The sequence below is a fragment of the Poromitra crassiceps genome (genome assembly GCF_964638095.1).
Source record: "Poromitra crassiceps genome assembly, chromosome: 1".
Taxonomy (NCBI): Eukaryota; Metazoa; Chordata; class Actinopteri; order Beryciformes; family Melamphaidae; genus Poromitra; species Poromitra crassiceps.
Window position 1 is genome coordinate 39,003,308 of NC_139623.1, and position 24,122 is coordinate 39,027,429.

At 43.9% G+C, this 24,122-nt stretch overlaps 1 protein-coding gene across 1 annotated transcript in view; it reads left to right on the forward strand.

Annotated features, from left to right (window-relative positions):
• Nucleotides 1-24,122, forward strand: part of rapgef6 (Rap guanine nucleotide exchange factor (GEF) 6) — a gene marked incomplete at its 5' end in the record, with an annotated part of 403,897 nt that overhangs the window by 338,392 nt on the left and 41,383 nt on the right. Inside the window, 3 exon segments of the mRNA XM_083643176.1 lie at nt 3,703-3,943; nt 18,556-18,723; nt 22,335-22,550. Coding sequence (XP_083499302.1) covers nt 3,703-3,943; nt 18,556-18,723; nt 22,335-22,550 — 625 coding nt within the window.

The following is a 24,122-nucleotide window of genomic DNA, read 5'->3' on the forward strand; positions in this document are numbered from 1 at the left end:
CTAATACTGCCTATCCGACTCGTTAAGCTGTTTGTAAAAGTCCGCTTTAACTTTCGATGGTTAAGCTAGACACACAGAGACGAACGGGCTTGTCGGCAAAGACTCACCCGGACGTAGATTGACAGTGAAAATACGGCAGCTTATTCCAACAGAATAACACGTCCTTCGACTACCGAGCTGGCTCGTCTGTGGACAGTTGAGTGAAACTCTGATAAGGATACGCTGGTATACTGTAGGAGCAGTGGTCTTCACGGGGAAGAGAGCTTGAATGAAGTTCCGGGCGACTTCCGCGGCCTAATATAGAGGGCCGGCCCGTCCCGTATCACCTGTAAGGTGATTGGTCTGCCGGTTGGCAGACGTGGTGCAATTGGAGCTTCGGTCACGCGAGGGCGTTCCCATAGGTGAGACACCGAATGAGAGATGAAATAGAACATCCAGACCTACAAGTCTCCTCTCTCTCTCTCTCTCTCTCTCTCTCTCTTTCTCTCTCTCTCTCACACGCACACATACACAGACACACACCTATGCCTCCACCTGTAGTTCTTAAAGGCGCGGAGGTGATTGATTCCCAGCTGTTTGCGTTCCCTCTCATCATGTTATTAATGGCTTGTGGTTCGGTGGTTTGTTGCCGCTTATCGTGCTGCTGTTGGAATAATGATGATAAAGGTGGTAGCTATGAGACACACACACACACACACACACACACACACACACTCACACACACACAGATCAGCGATCTGCGTTAATAATTGTGAGGGTAATGACTTGGCATCCACACCATTGACCATTGAGGTTTGCCCTTTTGTACTTGATACACATGAGGATGGTGTGTGTGTGTGTGTGTGTGTGTGTGTGTGTGTGTGTGTGTGTGTGTGTGTGTGTGTGTGTGTGTGTGTGTGTGTGTGTGCACGCACACGTGTGTGCATGCATTGGGATGAACTCATCAGTCAAACAGGCCCTTTATCGCTTCCCAGGCTCTACCTGAGGCCGCCTCCTTTACGTGATCTGCTTCCATTCTCTATCGTTAACGGCCACACATGACCAAACCAAAACACATTGAACACAGTCACGCACACACACACACACACGCACACACACACACACACGCACGTACGCGATGTGACCGTATGATAGCTTTATCTAGTCTGTGGCACTCCCTCTCCACCTATCAGCGTGCAGTGTTCACGGCTCTCGCTCTCTCCCTGTGAGTAATGGGCCATAGCCTCTTCCTTACTCAAACACAGGGATGTTTAATGCAGCATCTCACTCAGGGGGACATTTTCATGATTGAACACACAAACCTCCCTGCTGCGCTGTTAGCTGTCCGGGAATCTACTTTCACCACTGGGATGCAGGCTTTTATTTTGAACTCTCACTATTGATAATTGCGTTTGTCCAATTAAAGGGATACACCACTCTTTTTTACGTTTAGCTCATTTGCCACATCCCCCCCCCCACATAGCCAAGATACCCCCTGCCTTTACCGGCATTGTCCAAGCAGTATACAGTGAGCTACAGTCGTGAAGTTAGTAAGTATCGCCATAGAATGGAGGCCAATGGTACCGCTGTTAAAAATCCGCTAAAACACACATCTCACGGCGCTGAAATACATGTTGTGCTTCGGGGACTCACCACACAATGAAATATCAATCCAAAACACTCTATTTCTGTCGGCATCGGTTGGCATGCTCCACATCTACACCACCAGTCCATCCCGGTTCGTTCTCTCCCCTCGGCCGCCCGGCTGTTCGGCTGCCTCAGCCTCTCGTCTTGCCTGCTCTGCTTCTAAAGCCTGTAGTTCTTCCTCAGTATATTCTGGTACAAATAGATAAGGTTCGGGGTCTTGGTTTGTCCAGTAGTAATCGTCATCATCCTCTCTCAGGAAGTCCGCCATGATTAGTAACTATCGCAGTTGTCCTTTGTTTTGATTACATTGGTTTCCATGGTGCTTTGAGGCGCTGTGTGAGATCAGTGCGCCCGGCGGCCATGTTTGGAAAGTAGTGCCGGCTGTCTATTTTCCTTCCAAAAACACCGCTATGTGCATTTTGGATTGATATTTCATCGTGTGGTGAGTCCCTGAAGCACAACATGTATTTCAGCGCCGTAAGATGTGTGTTTTAGCGGATTTTTAACAGTGGTACCATCGGCCTCCATTCCATGGCGATAATTACTAACTGTACACGACTGTAGCTCAGCCTCACTGTATACTGCTTGGACAATGCCGGTAAAGGCAGGGGGTATCTTGGCTATGTGGGGGGGATGTGGCAAAAAAAAAAGTGGTGTATCCCTTTAAACGATAACATGACATGGGAAAATGGCCTCATTCTGGTTTTTTATTTTTTATTTAAAATGGTGTATTATAATAAACATAAATAAATTATTTTGTTTGCAAGATTTAGCATTGAATTAAAAAAAAATATGTAAAACAGCTCATCTGTCAAGTTAAATGAGGCTTGGTTCATGCCATGTACTGTAGTCACTGGTTCAACTCAAATCTAATCCAAAGCACTGGGAATAGAAACAGTATGTCCTGGTGACATCACCATCACCCGTCATGCCCATGAGCCCACATGGTGCTGAAAAGTGTTGTGCTCCTTGCATGCTCTGCTTTTCTCAGCTGCTGTGAGTGTATGTATGCCTCTTTGTTTCTTTCTTCTGCTTCACTTGGTTCAAACCATATTTAAAAAGGCTGTATTGTACACTTTTACTGTGCTTATTTTGGACCCCAGTATTTCTTAAAGGCAGGTAACCTGTGATGTCAGCATTCATATCATGTGCAGAGTGCAGACAACTCCCACTGTCACTCGAAATATAAGTTTTGTGTTTGATGAAGAACTGATGTCTGCCTGTCTGTGAGTCTGTCTGTCTGTCTCTCTGTCTGTCAGTCTGTCTGTGTGTCTGTATGTCTGTCCTTCTGCCTGTCAGTCAGTCTGTCTGTCTGTCTGTATGTCTGTGAGTCTGTATGTCTGTCTGTCAGTCAGTCTGTCTGTATGTCTGTGAGACTGTATGTCTGTCTGTCTGTCAGTCTTTATGTCTGTGAGTCTGTATGTCAGTCTATCTGTCTGTCTGTCAGTCAGTCTGTCTGTATGAATGAATGAATGATTATTTTATTTTCGTGTCTGGCTGCACGCAGCCCATCCCTTACGGGATTATTCAGACACATTTTAAATAAAACACTTTTTCCAGTGCCAACACACTGACACAAAATAATAAACAGTATAAATACAACATATGACTCCAATCAGACCAATCATACCATCTGTATGTCTGTGAGTCTGTATGTCAGTCAGTCATTCAGTCAGTCTGTCTGTCTGTTTGTATGTCTGTGAGTCTGTCTGTCAGTCTGTCTGTCTGTCTGTCTCCGGCCTCTTACATAACAAATAAACAAAATGTCAATAATGACATGCAACTAAGTACAATCAAGCCTATTATAATAGAGGCTTTGCAGTTGCATCACAAATGTCCTTATAACCATGTGTACCACCACCAGGGAGGTCCAAAATTGCTTGTGTAACAATGATATTATAGACTACCCTTCACTTCATTACATTTAGGTTTATTACATTATTGGCATGTTATGTTACAGACCGTTATTACCTCGTTATTGGCCTCTACTGGTCTATCAGTCAGCCACCCACCTGTTATATAACCAATCAATCGCTGTCGCTGATAGCTTTCCTCTCTCTTCTCTTCCCCACCCAGACATCCCAGACCAGGTGATCCGGGTGTTCAAGGCCGACCAGCAGAGCTGCTACATCATCATCAGTAAGGACACCACCGCCAAGGACGTGGTCTCCCACACCCTCAACGAGTTCGGCCTGATGGCCGCGCCGGAGACCTACTCCCTGTGCGAGGTGTCGGTCAGCCCGGAGGGCGTCATCAAACAGCGCCGCCTGCCTGACCAGCTTTCCAAACTGGCTGACCGCATTCAGCTCAACGGCAGGTAGGAGACAGAGAATGTTGTGTATTCCGCATTAGGGTTGTTCGATTTTGCCTAAAAATAAAATTGACGATTTTCTTCTCTCAAAACTTGATTTTTTTATACTATTATACTTCTCGAAACATGTGTTCCCCTGCAGAGCCTTCTTTTTTCATAAGTTGCTATGCCTAACTTCCTGGCTGTTGCTTGCTAACCTGCAGTCACTTGACACTGGTGGATTTGATCGAGCGCTCTGTTGGAGGGATACTCTTGGTTCGATGACTCTTGCGCGTGTGCCTCCGTGACATAATTATATAATTATATCAGCAGTGTCTAGAGCTAAGGGACCACCCGTGCTCGGAGTTATATCTGTACTAGAATAACACAAAGTCACAACAGGTATACGGGCCACTGAGATAGCAGTTAGGAAATTCAGACAGACAGGGTGAGTGAGGCTGGTAACATAACGTTACACTACAGCCATGAAGCAGAAGCTACTCGGTGGACTCACGTGTTGTCTTGTTGTTATGTGAACTATAAAGGCAACATTTCACCGTCTGGTGATAACGTCTGTGTGTGTGTGTGTGTGTGTGCGTGTGTGTGTGTGTTGTGGGTGGCAATCGTTATCTTGTACAGCCCGCAGTGCAACACGCTGCTCGCACTCCTGTGCTTTTTGGAGGTGTTGAAATAAGTTCATTGCGCTGCTGTCTTTAGTAGCCACTGTAGTCACAGCCTCCAGAGAGACTTTACAGCGGGAAGAAGGGACGAGCACCTTAAACAGCACGCTTACATGAGAGAGAGCCGCCCCACCGTAACATAATTACCCTAGTTAATGTGTAAATCGATTTGACGATTATTATTTTTTTACATTGTCCTAACTAATTAATTCAATTACGATTCAAAATCGATTTATCGAGCAGCCCTATTCCGGATCAGGGAATTTTATCAAATCTCTCGGGAAATCAGGGAATATTAAAAATGCTTCACTTTACAGGACGACACGATCATGTGTTTTATAACTTGTTTCACACATTCATTGCATTGGGTGCTGGTTGATTCAGCTGTTGTTAATCCACAACAAACCCCTGTAGTGGAGACACCCTCTTAACTCATTGAGTGCCAATGACGACAGTTGTCGTCAATTCGAATACTAACGTAGAGTGCCAAAGACGACGATTGTCGTCAATTGCGTTTTTTGACGGTGGGACGTGGATCAAAGCCTAATATATCTCCTGTAAAATTTTGGGGCATGTTGAATGTGTGTAACCTATTTTACCGACCCATTAGGTGGCGACAGTGCTCTCCAGATTAGAGGAAGGTCCGAAAACAGCAGGAAAAACGCCCGTGATCAAAGAGAAACCGCTCATGCTGCAGCCAGAGCCATATAGATGGCTCTGACTTGCAGCTGATGTTGGCTGCGAACATCAGTCAATCCGCGCACACAACTGAGCCCCTCTGCCTCTGTCTATCTGTCTGCATAGTTTCTTCACACGATTAGCCGCCAGAAAGGCAGCACCCGACGCCGAAGTGCCAAACCTTTCCCTGCAGTGCGGTTTGGCATTTCCTTGTCGCGCTGGGAGCCGCCCGGCGCACAAAAACGAAGCGCTCCGAAAATAGACTGGGTGCGTGAGGCTGTGTAGTGTGGGGAGGAGTTTGCAGCTGAGGGGGGGAGAGGGGGGTGGGGCACGCAGGCACCACACAACTACACCACGTCACTACATCAGAAAATATTATCTTCAGACTCAGTGAATGTGCTTGAAATGCTGCATTTCACAAAAGGCGGAATAACTCAGCTTCTAATTTGAAAAGTGTCTTTTTGCTCAAAACAGCCTATCTTCTCCGGCTCATAACTAAAGAACGGAAAATGGGATCAATAAACTTTTTGCAGATGATAGAAGAGAGTCTCATCGTTCTTTGTGCGTGTTCGGTGTTTACATAGTAATATCACACAATATTCTGTGGGCCTCGAGAAATCACTGAAAACGCTCTGAAACTCTGGCACTGGGAGCGTCCGTTCTCCAAAAGTGGCTGGCACTCAATGAGTTAAGAACCCTCTTAAGAACTTTTCTGAGCTGAAAAACAACATTTAACACAACATGGAAGCGCTCTGACTTAGATATGCTAAGTCATGGGAAATTAAGAAACGGTGTGAATCCTGCAGACAAAGCAACTTTTAAGTGGAACAATGCTCAACATGAGAATGTAACAATGTTGTTACTCTGTGAGTATGAGCCACTCTCTCTACCAAAGCCAGCACTCGCTATAAAAGAGTATGAGCCACTCTCTCTACCAAAGCCAGCACTCGCTATAAAAGAGTATGAGCCACTCTCTCTACCAAAGCCAGCACTCGCTATAAAAGGACTCAAAGTGTGGAGCTGCTTCATGAATGGGATATGTAGTTTCTTCTTTCCTTTTTAAAAAGATGAGTCGTTAGTCCTCGTAAGGGTGGGAATTTGGTCATTCGTCGTTTAGGGGCAAGGCCATTTGACCTTCGGCATCGCAAAAAAAAATGAAACAAAAAAAAGGCACAAGGCCACATGTCAGGGCACAAAGGCAATTGCTCTATTGACATCGTGAAAAGCGATTTTTCTGAAATGTGTGTTAAAATGAGCCAATTACACATCCTTTGCATGATGCTTTTAAAGCAACTGACAGTAGCAGGCTGGTAGCAGGGCACTGGCAAGGTGGCCTTAGGGATCTCAGGACATCATGGCCAGAGGGAGGGACAACGTGGCCTACATGGCCTCCATGTAAATCCCACCCTGCTCCTCATATCTTCTAGTGTTCTCAGTCTTTATTCACACAGCGGGAAAGTGGAGAGGGAGAAAGAGTAAAAGAGAGAAAGCGCTGTGGCTTTTGATGCCAGTGAGGCCGGTGGTGAGGGCAAATGTGTGGTTTCAGAACTAAGGGATCTCACCATATGCCTATCTCTAGGCACTGCTGGCAGATTTTGGATTTTGTTTTGAAGTCACAGAACGCATAGGTTTTTATACACGAGTGAGCTTTACTCTGCAGTAGCTTTGACAGCAGAAAATCTCTCTTTTACCGTATCGTTTCCATTTCATTCCCAGCGGAGCATCTCCAGACTTTATACCTGACAGCAATACAAGTTTGAGTCTTAGCTTCCTGGTTTATAGCTTTAGGAGAAAGTTGGTCATGCTCATAAATATTGATTGGACTCTACCTGGAGCCGTGCTCCTCAATCCTGGTCTTGGGGATACAGAGTAATGCTGGTTCTAGTTAAATGCGTCCTCATATGTAAATCACTTCCTGAATAGATGCAAATCACTTCCTGAATAGATGCAAATCACTTCCTGAATATATTTAAATCACTTCCTGAATATATGTAAATCACTTCCTGAATATATGTAAATCACTTCCTGAATATATGTAAATCACTTCCTGAATATATTTAAATCACTTCCATAACATATGTAAATCACTTCCTGAATATATGTAAATCACTTCCTGAATATATGTAAATCACTTCCTTAACATATGTAAATCACTTCCTGAATATATGTAAATCACTTCCTTAACATATGTAAATCACTTCCTGAATATATGTAAATCACTTCCTGAATATATGTAAATCACTTCCTGAATATATGTAAATCACTTCCTTAACATATGTAAATCACTTCCTGAATATATGTAAATCACTTCCTGAATATATGTAAATCACTTCCTGAATATATGTAAATCACTTCCTTAACATATGTAAATCACTTCCTGAATATATGTAAATCACTTCCTGAATATATGTAAATCACTTCCTGAATATATGTAAATCACTTCCTTAATATATTTAAATCAGTTCCTGAATAGATGTAAATCACTTTCATAAATTGAGTGGTGTTGCCCCTGAGAAGTGCTAGAAAACCTTATCAGTTGAGCCTGATAGCAGAGCTCAAATTGCTGTTTGTCACCGGGAAACCAAACCTAAGGGATTGCAATTTGCAAACTATCTCGTGCGGTGCCGGACATGTGCAGCAGCAGTATTCTGGATTTATTTTTGTGACAATTGGGGTCTATTTAAACTTTGAGGGGTGGTTTTTGCCATGTGTGCTCGCTAAAATGGTTGTAACTTTGTTGACAAAATGTGCACAAGCTCCCTCATCGCCGAGGGATCCAATCAGACTTTGTGTGTGATGCCGTGCCTTTTTCTTTTGTCCAAAACATCATTGCGTTGTCCATCCGTTCCATGCTCGTTAAAGGCTGGGTCAGACTACAGAATATTTGGCCCGATTTACCCCTCCCGAGAATCTGAGGAGAAATCTGGCCTGGCAGCTTGCCAAGCTTGGTCGGGCCCGATGTTTGGCACAGATTATCTTGTAATGTGAGCGGTTTGCAGATCCAATCTTACCCCACCCGATCTGCTCACAGCCTCATCGGGGCCGTCCTGATCATATCAAACATGTTTGATATTTAGGACTGAAAATCTGCACGAATACATTATCCTGCTGCTGCGCAAGACTCCCGTCATTATCGTTAACTGACACGGCCTTTTGATGCGAGTCAATTTCTGCTCCTATAGTGCACTGCAGGCATCAGATAGGCTACCAAATACCAACAGTACAGAACCATGAGTATTTTGGGGAAAATGTCACTAATTTACTATATCACAATGAATGACCAATGAATAAAAAGTTGTTATACTGTAGTTTTGAACCCGTGCCAGTCAGAGGCTGTATTCTCCTACCTGTCTATCAGGCAGTGTGGGGAAAAAGGCATTGCTGCTGCGGGAAGCAATCCAGTTGTTTCTGTCCATTGCTCCATAATCTTAATTATATCCTGTAGTGTGTGGTGCGCAGTATTTATAAATCTTGTAGTGTGGGCATGTTTGAGATTATAGGGAAGATAATCTATGAAGATTCTCCTTATGTGCGTGTCACAGCCAGATTTCAAAATCGGCTAGGATTTTCAAAATCCTGTAGTCTGAGCCCACCTTAACGCGATATCTCAGGAACAGCTTGTGGAAATTTCCTCAAATTTGGCACAAACGTCGACGCGGACTCAAGGATGAACACATTGCAATTTGTTGGTCAAAGGTCAAGGTAACTGTGACCACACCAAAGATGTTTTTGGCCAGAACTCAAGAAGTCATGCTAATTGTGACATAAGTGTCTTAGTGGGTAAAACAATGAAGTGATGAGACTTTATATGCAAAAGTTCAAAGGTCAAGTTCACTGTGACATCATATTGCTTTGCTTACCACTGTAGCTGAGAAAACAATCTTGTGTAATTCTTTACTTTACTTTATTGGTATTTAGCAGACGCCTTTATCCAAAGCGACTTACAGCATGATCATATACAGCACACAATAAAACATGAATAGACAAAATAGAAAAACAATAGTAAAAATAGGAGAAGCCAATATAAAAGGGGAGATTAAAGGTGTGAACAATTAAAGGAGCATACATTTCAGAAACAGAATTCAATTAAAAACACATGGAAAGCAGGCAGAGAGGAGAGAGGGAATTCAGGAAGGGTCTATGTAAAGTCTGAAGAGATGAGTTTTAAGTTTTCTGCGGAAAATGGGTAGTGATGCGGCAGTCCTGATTAGGGCTGTCACTTTTTCCCAAAATAAAGTTCGAACGAACTTTAATTGCCCGAAATTCGTTCGAATATATTCGAAGTTCTTTGGTTAACACGTTCACTGCCGTTGACGAGATATCTCGTCTTAAAAAAAAAACGGTTGACTGCCGTTGACGAGATATCTCGTCTTAAAAAAAAAAAAAAAAAAATTGACGGTGGGACGTCGATCAACCCCTTTTACATCTCATATTAAAATATGGGAGGTATTGAATGTGTATAATCTATTTTACCGACCCACTAAGTGGCGACAGTGCTCTCCAGACGAGAGAAAGCCAAGCAAAAACAGCCGCGTGAGGAAGCCATTCTCATGAAAATGGATGGGCGAAAACGCTTTCGCTTTCGCGCAGGGAGCTGGCGGTGGGGGATTGCAAATTTGCATAATAGATTACGGGTGGAACACACTTTGAAACACGCAGCATAAATAAGACCAGAATCGCAAAAGCTTCATCAAAGCTCTCAACCGAAACCCCAAGAAACGAGCGAGCCCATCCAGACTCGCCCAAAGAGCGGCCGCCAGCACACAGGCAGCAGCAGCAGCAGCAACTCGCTTGTGACACGCCCGCTGCAGAGCCAGGGAGGCAGGAGGAGAACACACATGGAGGGAGGAGTTTGAAGGAGAGGGGGGTTTCCTGCTGTTATGGAGGAAATTACTGTTCAAAACTATTGTTTAGATGTCTGACGTCTTACTGATGCCAAAAATGAATGGTTAAAGTGACTGTTCTATCGAATTTCACAAAAAGGCATTTATCTCAGCTTAAATTTTCAGACGCTGAAACCATGCTGTATTCAAGTGCTAATGCCTACATAACTACTAACTCTACAAACTAACTCTTTTAGACAGAGAAAGCACACATTCTATTAGTTCTTTTGAGATATTTTGTGTTCACAAAATCTTAGCAGAAAATAATCCTCGGCTGTTGAAAGATGAGCCAGAATCCTCAAAAAAACCCATTGGCAGAAGCTACCTACAGTAAAAAAAAAAACAGCTGGCAGTGAATGTGTTAATTAAAAAAAAAAAAAAAAAAAAAAAATCAGTCCAGGCCACCGGGCATCAGCCCGACGTGTTAGCTTGGACGCTCACAGTCACAACACTGCCTCACAAACTTGGCTGCATCCAACTCGAGACAACTTTTCAGACCCTGGAGACAATCTTTCTCAGAAGAGACTAACGCGACAAATCTGGAGACTTTTTCTGACATGGGATTAACATTACCAGCAAGCAGCAGTTGGTTAATTTTGGTTCATAAAAAAATAATAATAATAATAATAAAAAAAAAATTTGAACAGTCAATTTACATATCGAACACGAACCCCTCCCCCACGTTCGAAGTTGCATTCGAATTTCGAATGAAAAGTGACAGCCCTAGTCCTGATGTCAGGGGTTCATTCCACCATTTTGGGGCCAGGTAGGAGAAAAGTCTCGACCGAGAGCGGCTTCTGAGCCCACGTAGCAGGGGAGGGGCGAGACGTCCTGCACTAGTGGAGGGGCGGTGAGAGGTTTGGAAAGTGACCATAGACTGTAAGTACGAGGGGGCTGTTTAGTGAACGGCCTTGAAAGCCAGTGCCAGAGTTTTGAATTTGATGCGTGCCAGGATGGGAAGCCAGTGAAGCACTCGGAAAAGGGGGGTGACATGGGAAAATCTAGGTAAATTGTAGACCAGACGGGCTGCTGTGTTCTGAATGAGCTGAAGAGGAAGTATTTCAGAGGCAGGAAGGCCTGCCAAAAGGACATTGCAGTAGTCGATGCGCGACAAGACCAATGACTGTACCAGAATTTGTGTAGCTTCTCTAGTAAAAAATGGGCGGATCTTGCGAATATTGAAGAGGGAGAACCTGCAGGAGCGTGCTGTTGCGGCAATGTAGGCAAAGAAGGTGAGTTGGTGGTCGAGGATCACTCCCAGGTTCTTAGCTGTTTGAGATGGAGTTACGATGTGGTTGTCAATGGATATGGAGAGGTCAGTCAGGGGGGATTCTTTGCCAGGGAGGAAGATGATCTCGGTTTTTTCAGGGTTGAGTTTGAGGTGGTGATCACTGATCAGCCATCCAGACACCAACGTCTTTCAGGCAGGCAGAGATCCGTGACCCGATTGAAGTGTCAGATGGGGGGAAGGAAAGGTAAAGCTGTGTGTCGTCGGCATAGGAGTGATAGGAAAAACCGTGAGATGAAATGACGTGACCAAGTGAACCCATGTAGAGAAGGAACAGGAAAGGACCCTGAGGGACCCTGAGGGACACCAGTGGAAAGGTCTACAAGAAATGGTGGAAGTGTTGTCACTTACTTTTGCACACACCAAAATCCTTTAAATTGAACTAATAATCACATCAATTATATTGATTTGGACCACAAGATGAGTCTTCACTTCCTCTCCTCTCCCTGGACGACAACCAGGACAGGGGGCGTGGCCTGCTGTTCTTCTGGCAGTCCACCACAAGCTCATTGGTTTTGCTGATATTGAGCTTCAGGTGATCGTTACCGTACCGTGTCACGAAGCTCCCTATGAGTCCTCTGTACTCCTCTCTGTAAAAATGGTATCTGAGTGAAGACATGTTTCTCACTGGAAATCATTCACTGGAATCATACATGTCATATATATATATATATATATATATATATATATATATATACATATTAGGGCTGTCAGCGTTAACGCGTTAATCGCAATGCGATTAAGGGCCGACCATAACGCGTTAATCGCATGCCGCTATTTTGTCCCTTCGACGCAGCCGTATTTGTAGTCAAACCAGTCGCAGCGGCGTTATTACGAAACCCACCGTGGTTAAGCCAAAACCATGTCCTATGCCCACCTACGCAGCAGTCAAGCGCCGGGATTGGCCAGGAGCAAGTCTTTTGTCTTCTTTTGACAGCTCGAATCTCCCACACCACAAACACTGCATGGCACGACGCAGCCCAGCGATTTCATTGACCAACTAAATTGTTCTTGATAGCGGACATTGAAATGAATTATGGTCACATACCTTCCTTAGTGTATTAACGCTAATGAAAATGTAATACAAGCTTTTAACACATTTCCCACACCACAAACACTGCGCCAAGCCCAGCGATTTTATTAACCAAATTGCTCTTGATAGCGGACATTGAAAATAAATTACTGTCATATATTAATGCCAATGAAAACGTAACACAAACTTTTAACACACAATCGATTTTTAAACATATTTATTTCAAAACATCATTGTAAAATTCAGGGCTTTAGCCAAAGCTTCATTAACAGAGCTCAGCTGACAGTTTAACTTGCAAATGAAAAATACAATAGGCTACAGCACATAGGCCTAGCTTCTTCTTTTTTTGGCACAGCTATTCATTCCCCCCAGTCCAGCCGTTTGTTCCAGGCCAGTGAAGTCCCAACAATCTACAAAAACATGCAATAATATAAAATCATAGATAAAAAGTTGAATCATACACAATCAATAAAACCAAAAGTAAAATATATAATTATAAATACTCATAAAAAACCCACAACAACAAAGTAAAACACCAAACACCACCATCCATGTCTGGGCAGACATGGATTTAGACTGCAACTTGACTTGTTGGCAGAGGCATACAACCGTGAGGCGGTTATTTTTATTTTATATTTTTAGATGGCTCCCAGTTTGTAGCAGATCAAACAGGCTTCTTAATGCTGGCCATATTCTTACTGGGACAACGTAACGTTACTAGGACAGGGAGGATAATTGGAATGCAGACGTAGAGTTCTCTTTAAAATGCCTTCTCCCTTATTTCTTTCTGTTTCTTGCTCCACCTCCCTCCTCGTCTCCCGTGGTCGCTCATCAATCCCATCCCAACTAGGTTAGCATGAATATTTCATCCTCTGACAGGCTGGGGCCCCGGCAGACAGCACGGCACGGCTGGAATTATTCATTCACACACACACACACACACACACAGGCGCGTGCACACTAGGGGTGTCAAAAATAATCGATTATACGATGCATCGCGATGCGGACGTGCACGATTCTGCATCGATTAACAAATATCAAAAATCGATTATTAAATTTTTTTTTTTTTTTTTTTTTTTTTTTTTTTATAATCAAATAAAATAGAATGTAAGTACATGCAGTTGTTTATTTTAATTATGGATCATAATACAATGCAATTCCAAATGCACTTTTATTTTAAAAGTAGCCACACAGTGAGAAAAAAGAAAGTGAGAAAAAATAAATCATGTATTGCGGAAAAAGTGATGCATCGATTTAAGATGCATCGCGATGCATCGTGATGCATCGTTTAATCGAATCGAATCGAATCGTTGACAGATGAATCGTAATCGAATCGAATCGGGAGGCCAGTGAAGATTCACAGCCCTAGTGCACACACACACACAGGCACACAGTGGTAGATTCCCTGCCTACCAACAGGATGGTCGCAGGTTCGCGCCCCCGTGTTACCTCCGGGTTGGTCGGACGTCCATACAGGCACGATTGGCTGCGTCTGCAGGTGGGAAGCTGAATTGAGGGTATGTGTCCTGGTCGCTGCACTAGCGCCTCCTCTGGTCGGTCGGGCCGCCTGGTCGGGGCGGAAGGGAACTGGTGGGAATAACGTGATCCTCCCACGTGCTATGTCCTGCCGGTGAGGCTCCCCGCTGTCAGGTGAAAAGAAGCGTCTGGCAACTGCCCATGTGTCTGAGGAAGCATGGTGCTAGTCTACGGCTCTCCCCAGATTGGCAGAGGCTGGAGCAGCCACCGGGGCAGCAGGGGGAAAATTGGTCAAGTACAATTGTGGAGAAAATGGGTGAAGGTTTTCAGGGGGAAAAAGACATGCACACACCCACCCACCCACCCATACATACACACACACACACACACACACACACACACTAATACACACATATAGGCATGCATTAACATACGTGCTCATACCTACCTTTGTTGATCTTTTTAGTCCTGCCTCTTCCTCGATGTTGATTGGTCGGTCGAAAAAAGTGACATTTATCAGCATGCTTGAACTGTTTTTGAGGCGCCCAGAGCGCTCCGCCCTAAAACACTAGCCGCCAAGAGCGCTGAAACAGCAGGTGCGATGTTGGGAAGACGAGTGCTCCTAAGCACATCTTTACCATCAAAAAACCCAAACACATACATGTTATGGACAGTATTACTCTACATACTATTCAACATCATTTTCAGTATGCTGAAGTTCCAAGCTGCACTTTGTTATTCATCATTCTACTGTACACCCTCTCTTGTCAGTATAGGGTTCTCTCTCTGTCTCTCTCTGTTTCTCACCCTTGTCTGTCTGTAGTTGCTGACTGACAGAAGGTCAGGCCTTGTGCACACAACCAAAACCCATATAGATGCAGCTCAGCACACTCACTTCCAGCATCCTCACCCTACCCCGTTCCATTTAGCACCACTTTGTCCATCACTAATTCATTCTCCTTTCCTTCATATCTTATCATGTCCTGTCCTGTCCTCGCGTCTTCTCACTTGTCCTAATCTGCAGGTCCTGAGAAGGTCTTGAATCTGAATAGCTAAATACACCATTCAAGTTTTCAAAATATTGTGCTTCCTTGACACTGTATTATGTCAAGGAAGCACATCTGTATCTGGTTTGTCACCAAGTGACAAACCAGCCCAGTCACGCAGACATGTACTCAAAAAAAGTTATTTCGCTTCTTTTTTCCACCTCATTCAAGTGACAAAATTACTCTTGTATTTCACTCTTTTTGGTATTAAAAAGCAATTGAAAAGTCTTAGATTTAACGTGAAGACACTTGCAGACATCCTGTAATCTTTAGTCGTCTCACTTTACAGTGCATCCTCTACTCTCATCTCCTGCTGGCAAAGTAACAGAGGGCCAATTTAGGGCCACATCCATGCCAACACGTTGCCCCTGGGGGTTGGCAACACTGTAAGGGTATGGGGTGTGAGAGATGCCATATTGCAAAGACTGGCACATGATGTCTCCATTAGAAGAGAGAGAGGCACTAAACATAATGTAACTGCACAGCATGAGGTAAGAGCAACGCTCTGTTGCTGGAAGCTCTCCCAGAAAAGAGTCTGAAGAAAAATAGCTTCACTTCTCTGTTTTTTCTCTTTCTCATGTGCCCGCCCTACAGCATCTCTAACCTGTTTCTTAGAGTCTCTCTCTCTCACTCTCTCTCTCTGCACCTATATCTCTCTTTCCATCTCTCTCCCCAACCCATGGACTCCAAATGTATGGCCATAATCTATCAATATTCTCAGAGTACATCTCCTTTTCCCCAAAACTCATCTTCTCTTGTAGGCAGTTTCCTGCCAATTTGAGATGAAATGTGAATGAAGGAAACATTCAGGAGATTGATCAGAGATTTTTTTTCCTCCGGCATCGCAGCCCAAAGTTACAGTAGGCAGCAAAATCTGGACAGATATATTTTCTCCGGACCCTCTTCCACTCCAAGCTCCTGTCTGAACCTACAGCCTGTCAAAGCTTCAGGGGTCAAACTCCTGTCTGAACCTACAGCCTGTCAAAGCTTCAGGGGTCAAACTCCTGTCTGAACCTACAGCCTGTCAAAGCTTCAGGGGTCAAACTCCTGTCTGAACCTACAGCTTGTCAAAGCTTCAGGGGTCAAACTCCTGTCTGAACCTACAGCCTGTCAAAGCTTCAGGTCTCGCTCGCTTTCACAAAGATATACTTTGACTGTGGCTTTGATATAACAAAGAGTCAGGCTTCAGATACACATCTAAATTAATCTGTTGTACAAAGCAGTTTAGTACTTGACTATCTTAGGACTACGGTACAATGAATTCTGGGTAAATTAAAACGGACAGAGTAACCACATCCCAGAGCCGTATAATAGAAGAGTTCCGACATCTCCATTCACTCCAATGGACCAGTTTTTTTCCAGGAAGTAGAAAGTGGAACTCTTCAGTAAAAAAAGCAGCACTATCGAGTTGCATCAAAATAGACAGTGTTGTACTTTGAAAGTGTTTTTCATCCCTTGAAATGAATCAAATTGTACATTATCTGCTTTATTTTAGCATGCAAAAGTAGCGCGAGACCCATTCCTGGCTGTTCATTGGCTAATGATTCTTGCATTTTGGTCCTCCGCTGACGCCACTCTCTTACTAGAGGACACTACCACATCCAACCAAATAACTCACATAGCTAAGAATTGAAGGCTAATAGACCAAATCACCGTGACGTCACCATGTAAACAAATTTACTTCCGGGTACCACTTGGGGAAGGCGGCAGGTTTAAATGTGCGTGTTGTCAAATAAATGCTGTCAAACCCTCTCGCTGTTTTCGGCCGACTACTTTCAATTTAAATGGTTAAACGGTTGGTAAACATGCTTGTCCGACGTATCTAGCCTTTCTTCTGTGTTTGTTTTATGTAGTGTTAGCTAGCTAATAACGTTTGTTTGTCTGTCAAACTCGCTGTTTTTTTGCAGACTTGTTAACGTTACAGACAGAGCTACTAACCTCGCGTCACCAGGCTCTTCTCGGCGAGAAAGAGCTACTGACGCCACGTTAATTTAATTTAGCTTCAAGTCTACTCTGGTCTGGTCCAACAGGTAAATTAGCTAGTCTGGTCTCCACTAACGTTAGTGAAAGTGTTGTTATGAATGATATTAAACAACAACACAACACGGACGAACCATTTTTGTCTTCTTTGTCTGTTTTTGTCTTCAACACGTCAGTTTGTGCCGTCCACCGCCATTATAATGTGTGGACCTGACAAAGCCTGACAAAGGCTTGAAGCCGAAACGTCCAATTTTTTCACTGCCCAATAAAAGGCTGTTTTTCAATTAGCCTACCGTGAGTGCCGGCTCTCCTTTTTCAGGACTAACTGTTAGAACCATGGGGGTACGGTGTCTGTTTTTCTTTTCTTTTCTTTTTTTTTGGCTGACTGTCTAACTTAGACTAATCTAGAAGCAACATTAAGACTGGCCTAACACTACAGACCAGTCTAAAATATCTTTGTGAAATCGGCCCCTGGAGATGCTAAAGATGTACCTTATATCTTCAGTCTCTCTAATACCTAATCAAAAAAAACACACACACTTGCAGCTGTCAGAGTAATTATTACACTTTTAATGTTTTTTTGGGGATATTTTATTCTTTTTACATCCTGCATATCCTCTACTCCTTTATGACTGTGTCACTTAGCCCTGCCTCTTATCTGGAGACTTAGACGATTAGACATATTCCAATTATTTTACAGGGTTTCCACCGGTAATGGAATTTCTGTAGTATAATTTAATTTTAATAGGTATGTTCCAGACAGAGAATTTGATCAATTGTGCGGGGAAGTCGAGTGCATATGGGTCACTTCACGGGGAAATACCAGAAAGTATTTTACAACTTGTTTCACACTTAGATGGTAGATTAGCCGCTTGTTTTCAAGTGGTTGTCATTGTAAATGTGCTCTATAAATAACGTTGACTTGGTTTTCTCCACAGCAATCCAAACTGAAGTGGGATTTTCTCCTGTAAAAGGCCATTTTGCATATTTCCAACCAGCTTTGTATCATTACAAAATCGGTAGTACTGTATAATGCAAATGAACAATGTTTAACTTCTCTCCATCTTGCCTAGAGCGAGAGATCCCTGTTCATTCACACAACTTCCTGGTCCAAATGATGTCTTTTGGACCAGGAAGTTCTGCGAATGAATGTAGAGAGAGCAATAATGATAGTGATACTGTAGTGCTAGTGCTAGTGCTAGTGCTATTGCTAGTGCTAGTGACAGTAATAGTGACACAATGGCAAAACTGCTCCAAATGACATCATTTGGACCAGGAAGTTCTGTGAATGAATGGGGATGCTCTATATAACCAGCGTTGTGACAACGTGGCCCTTTAAAACTTTTGTGAGCTGAAAAACCTTAACAAACCAGAAACAAACAAACATTAATGTGGATGATGTAGGTTACAGGATGGAAAGTCATGTGAAAAGTCATGGAATTCATCATCAGGGCCACAATGTGAATTCTGTTACTTAATTGGAATGTTTTATTTTATGTTGTTTACTATAGGACAGTCTTTAATCTAACTTTGTGTTCTTTCCCTGTCTCTCTCTCTTGCCCCACCCCACCATAGGTACTACCTGAAGAACAATATGGAGACAGAGACGCTGTGCTCGGACGAGGACGCCCAGGACCTGCTGAGGGAGAGTCAGATCTCTCTAATGCAGCTCAGCACAGTGGAGGTGGCCGCCCAGCTCTCCATGAGAGACTTCGACCTCTTCAGGAACATTGAGTCCACTGAGTATGTAGTCCTTTCATCAGGGGTGAAAGTGGATTGAAATTCTTGCCGGAACTACTACTCCAACCTTCATTGCGTCATTGTTCTCCTCCCGCCCAGCTTCATGCATTCCTGAACACGCATATTTTTGACATCATGTAGTCTATAGCAAATTATTTATTTAATTATTTATTGTGCAAGTTAGGAGCCTACTTAATTAACCTGTATAGGCTACAGTGTGGCATAATTGTGCTTTAAGTAAAACAGTTGAATAAGCAAGAATATGAAAATGGATTAAAAAATGCAAATTTTAAATTGCATTTTGCAAATCAGCATCAGTCTTCCATTTGTCAATTTAATTAATTTAATTTAACACATTGACTGCCAGCCGTTTTTTTTTTGCTGTAGGTAGCTTTTGCCACGCCATTTTTTGAGGATTCTGGCTCATTTTACAAGAGCCGAGGATTCTTTTCTGCTTGGAGTTTGTCAACACAAAGTTCACAAAAGTACTAATAGAATGTGTGCTTTCTCTGTCTAAAAGAGTTAGTTTGTAGAGTTAGTAGTTATGTAGATATTAGCCGTTGAGTACAGCATGGTTTTAGCGTCTGAGAGTGAAAGCTGAGATAATCGCAGTTTTGTGAAATTCAATCAAACAGGCAGAACAGTCACTTTAACCATTTATTTTTGGCATCAGTGAGAGATCAGACATCCAAACAATATAGTTCCGAACGCCCTCTCCTTCAACTCCTCCCTCCGTGGGCGTGTCTAGTGGCTTTCAGCCTGCGTTTGTCACAAGCGAGTGCTCTGCTGCTGCTGCTGCTGCTGCGAGTTTGAGCAGCCTCCCTCCCTGGCAGCGAGTTTGAGCAGCCTCCCTCCCTGGCAGCGAGTGTGGATAGGTCTCACTCGTCTCTTGGGTTTGAGAGCCCCGATGAAGCCCCGTGCGACTCTAGGCTTTATGCTGCCCACCCAGTCCATTTCTGGAACCCCCCACCGCAGCAGCGCGAAAGCGCCCCCGCCTACAGTATGAGAATGAGGCTCGTTCGTTTCTGACTGTAAAATCGCCAAGCCATTTCCTTGAGAATGGAGGAAGCAGCCGCGGGAGGCGGCTGCTTTTGGTTGACTTTCTCTCTGTCGGGAGAGGACCGTCGCCACCTAGCTGGTCGGTAAAATAGATTATACACATTCAATACTTCCAATATCTCCATAGGAGACGCGGGGGGCATTGATCCACATAGCACCGTCAAAAAAAAAAAAACGACCGTTGGATTATTTTTTACGTATTAATACGTCAATGGCAGTGAACGTGTTAAATGGCTCATTTATAAGCATTTTTATTAATAAGGTTTATACATAGTTTTATCAAACAGCTCATTTAAAAGCATTTTTTTCTTCTAGAAGCCGTCTGGAAGGTGAATATGTAGCCTACAGTAACCTAAGTAAATTACTGAGAATTAGCCTACTGCTTGGATGTATAAAGCTTTTCATAATGCAGGAGACAGAGGGAAAAAAGCACATTAGATTGTGAATGTGCACAGAAGAAATCCATGTAGTCAGCAGAGAAATCCTTATCCAAAGCAAAAGATTCCCACCAGGAATCAAAGAACAGACACCGAATTGGGCACTGGGTGGGCAGACAAGACAATCAAATGCCATCTTGAAAACATTCCTGAATGAACGATGAAGGACTTTAACGCATCGGAGGCGCCATGAAACCACGCGTAAAAGCTCTCTCTCTCTCTCTCTCTCTCTCTGCTTCCTTCTGCTGTCCTCTTCCCCCGTTACGTCTAGCTTGACACAACACAGCCCGTCCAATGTACCCGTCTGTAAACGGTGCAGCTGCTGAGCTGATAAATGCCGACTTGTTCAACGAGCAACAGGTTAGCGGATGTGATAGATAACATCATTAGGCTACATTCCCAAAACGAGTGTTATTTTGTGACGAGCAAACTTTTAACGTCGGAGTTCGACAAGGAAATGCATGCGAGGAGGGACGCGCTGCGCTGCAGTCATGGGCTGCAGTGCAAAGTACTATCCAGGCAGCGTCAAGCCAGCGTAAACACAGCTGCTCACGTTCTATACCGGATATTGCTCCCAGAATTATTTTACAGCGGGAGCCTCACAAAAATAAGGTGGATAGACAGCACGATTAAAACCACTGACAGATCTAAAACACTGCATTGGAACAATTTAGAAGCAATTTATGAGACAGACTACTGTTGTTTATGTGACATAACGTCAGCCATGTGTTTCCTTGGAAATTATGCAATCGTGATTGCTCTGCAGCAATCGGCTTTTGATTGACAGGCAGCTGCATGTCTTCCCCCAACGGCGTTCAGGCACCGAAAGTCTTAAAGGAACTGCGCACCGGAGGGTTCCGGCCCACTTTCACCAGTGCCTTTCATATTTACATTTGGGTTCCCACGGCTCCTTGAAATCCTTGAAAGTTTGTCAATTTGAGAAGGCCTTGAAAGTTTTTGGAAATTGACACAAATACATGGATCATTGAAAGTGCTTGCATTTATATACTGTATTTTGTGCAAGAAAGGAAATTTAAGTTATTTTGATTTTTTTAAATTAAGGTGCCTTAGAGCACAGTTAATAAGTTAATTGTAATTAAGTGTTCACAGATTCAAGCCTCTCCCTCTTTTTAATTGTCTGTGAGCTTGCTAGTTCTCATTATAAAAATATCAGTGTTGTAATTAACCTTGATATGGATCTCAAACTATGCCATGTTGGGGTCCTTGAATTTGAGGGAATTGGGCCTGGATAATAATAACTTTATTTTCGATTCTGTGTTTCTAAGTTCACAACGTGCATTATAATCAAGACTTTAAGAATTTAAAAGGCAAGTCTGATTCTGCCATCTTATCCCATGATATTTGTGTCTTCAAAAAGCCTCATATCACCAAACTACTTCAACTATTGAGGAAAGCCTGAGGGGATTTTGCCCTGCATACCCATGTGTTAGTATCTAAACATTGACTCCACTAATGAGCTGCTTATTATAGAGAGGCTGTTCTTTACTGTGGTTATGGTTGCAGTGGAGACTCAGTAGGTAAGTGATGTAGCCAAGTACCATCAGCTGCAACCTGTAATTAGAGCAAAAAATTCACTTGTGGGTAATATGGCTTTTGTACAGTGTTTGCCAAGGCTTCTCCAATGTAGTGTACATACATAAGAATAACAAACAGGAATAAGCATGCTATTACTACCTATCAGCACACTGCACAGTTGGAACTTACTTTTGACCAATCAGATTGCTACGTAAAACTCCTCATATTATATTTAGCAATGCAGGGTGTTCACATGTTGTCCTGCAGTCGCCAGCCGCTTCTTTTCACCTGACAGCGAGGAGTTTTACCAGCAGGATGTAGCGCGTGGAAGGATCACACTATTCCCCCCGAGTTCCCCTCCCCCCAAGAACCTGACCGACCACAGGTGGCGCTAGTGCAGTGACAGGACACATACCCCACCCGCGGACATGGTCACTTGTTTCTGTAGGAACGTCTGACCAAGCCGGAAGTACCGCTGCCGGGAATTGAACCCGGGTCTCTGCAGTGGTACTGTAGGTGAGAGTGCTTTTACCGCTACACTACCCAGAGGCCCGTACAATAGCATATTCTTGTGGTCCCCAGGTATGTGGACGACCTGTTCAAGCTGGACTCTGCGACAGGGTGCGGCCATCTGAAGCAGTTTGAGGAGGTGATCAACCAGGAGACCTTCTGGGTTGCCACAGAAATCCTCAAGGAGCCCAACACCCTGAAGAGGATGAAGACCATCAAACACTTCATCAAGATCGCCCTGCACTGCCGAGAATGCAAGAACTTCAACTCCATGTTCGCCATCATCAGGTGTGTGTGTGTGTGTGTGTGTGTGTGTGTGTGTGTGTGTGTGTGTGTGTGTGTGTGAGTGTGTACGTCAAAAATGGGGACACACACCCACCTTAAGTCCAGGTACTGTAATTGGGGACGGTGGGTATCTTTGGCACGATGGACGATGGCATCGACCTCTGAGCCTTCTACATTGGACCATCGTGATTAATCTGTTCAAATTAAAATTGTGCAGTTTTAATAATAGAAAAAGGCCAAGTCCACGCACCGGGGGACACGCGAGCGGCATTAAACAAGCACACCCTGTGCCCAGCTCAGAGAAGCAGTAGAGCGGAGAGGGGGAGGGGAGGATAAGCAGAAGTCGGTTGTGTTGTGAAAATGTTAAGACAAAGAAGAAACTTCACGTTCTTTCCTGTTTTCAACCCAATGTTACTGTACAAGTGTTCAACTGTGAATTCAACTTGTCAGTTTCCATGAAGTCGCTCCATCACAAAGACTGCTGCTGCTGCTACTGTGTTTCTATCTGTTCTTAACGTAATGTTAGGTTAAAAACTGAGCCCACATGAATCTAACGTTATCCACCAGTACGTGCCCGTTTTCTGCCAGCTAGTTAAATTCAACACACACACACACGTTGTTGGTCAGGATCTGTAATGTTAGCGTTATTTATTTTGTGCCTTTCAATATTGCTGGTAGTGATAGCCTACTGCTTCAGTCGCCTGGCTCTGCTGTAGTAGTAGCCCGCTGGTCTCTCATGACATGTACAGCTCAGCTGTCCTGTTGGAAACATGAACAAACGGCACCGCAACGACTTCATAAATCATGAATTAATCTTTTTGAGTCTGCAACAGCATCAAACAAGTCTTGAAAGGAATCCCAGTTCACCGTCAGTGGTTGACAAAGCTGGTGCCAGAAGTGAAATATGGAACTTGCTGCTTACCCAAGACAACAAAGACAGACACGCAGCCAACACATCAAAAGCTCTGCCTGCCTGTGCAAAGACGGACATCCAGCCAACGCATCAAAGCCCCTGCCTGCCCTCTGTAAAAGTTTCTACAAAGCGGTCCAAGTGTCAGTGTGGTCACACATTGCGTCATTGTGTTTTCTCTGGTTTACTGCAGAGTTGTAGTAGTATGGACGTCAAAATGGCTGTTTGGTGACAGCACCAGCATGTGCCACATCTGTGCTGTTTGGTGACAGCACCAGCATGTGCCACATCTGTGTGTGCTTACTGTACCAAAGTCTCTCCCCTCTCTGTCCCTCTGCCAGCTCATTGCATCAGCCCTGTTTCTCCCAAAACCACATAGCCTCCGCAAACCCCACAGCTTCAAAATAAGAGTCCCCTGGCCATGCTTCCACTTACTGTTTGTTGTTGTTGTTAATGCCCTGTGCCCTCTGTGGTTTGGCTGTAGACTGAGCTGATGTCACCGTGGGTAAACCCACGGGAAGAAGAGGCCTGTTAGTGCTAGCTGTGTGTTTCAGGGATCAACTGGGGGGGGTTTGCTTGTGTTTGCGTGTACGCATTTGCGTCCATTGCTTGTGCATGCAGTGTGTGTGTGCGCGTGTGCGTGCAGTGTGTGTAGTGTGTGTGGG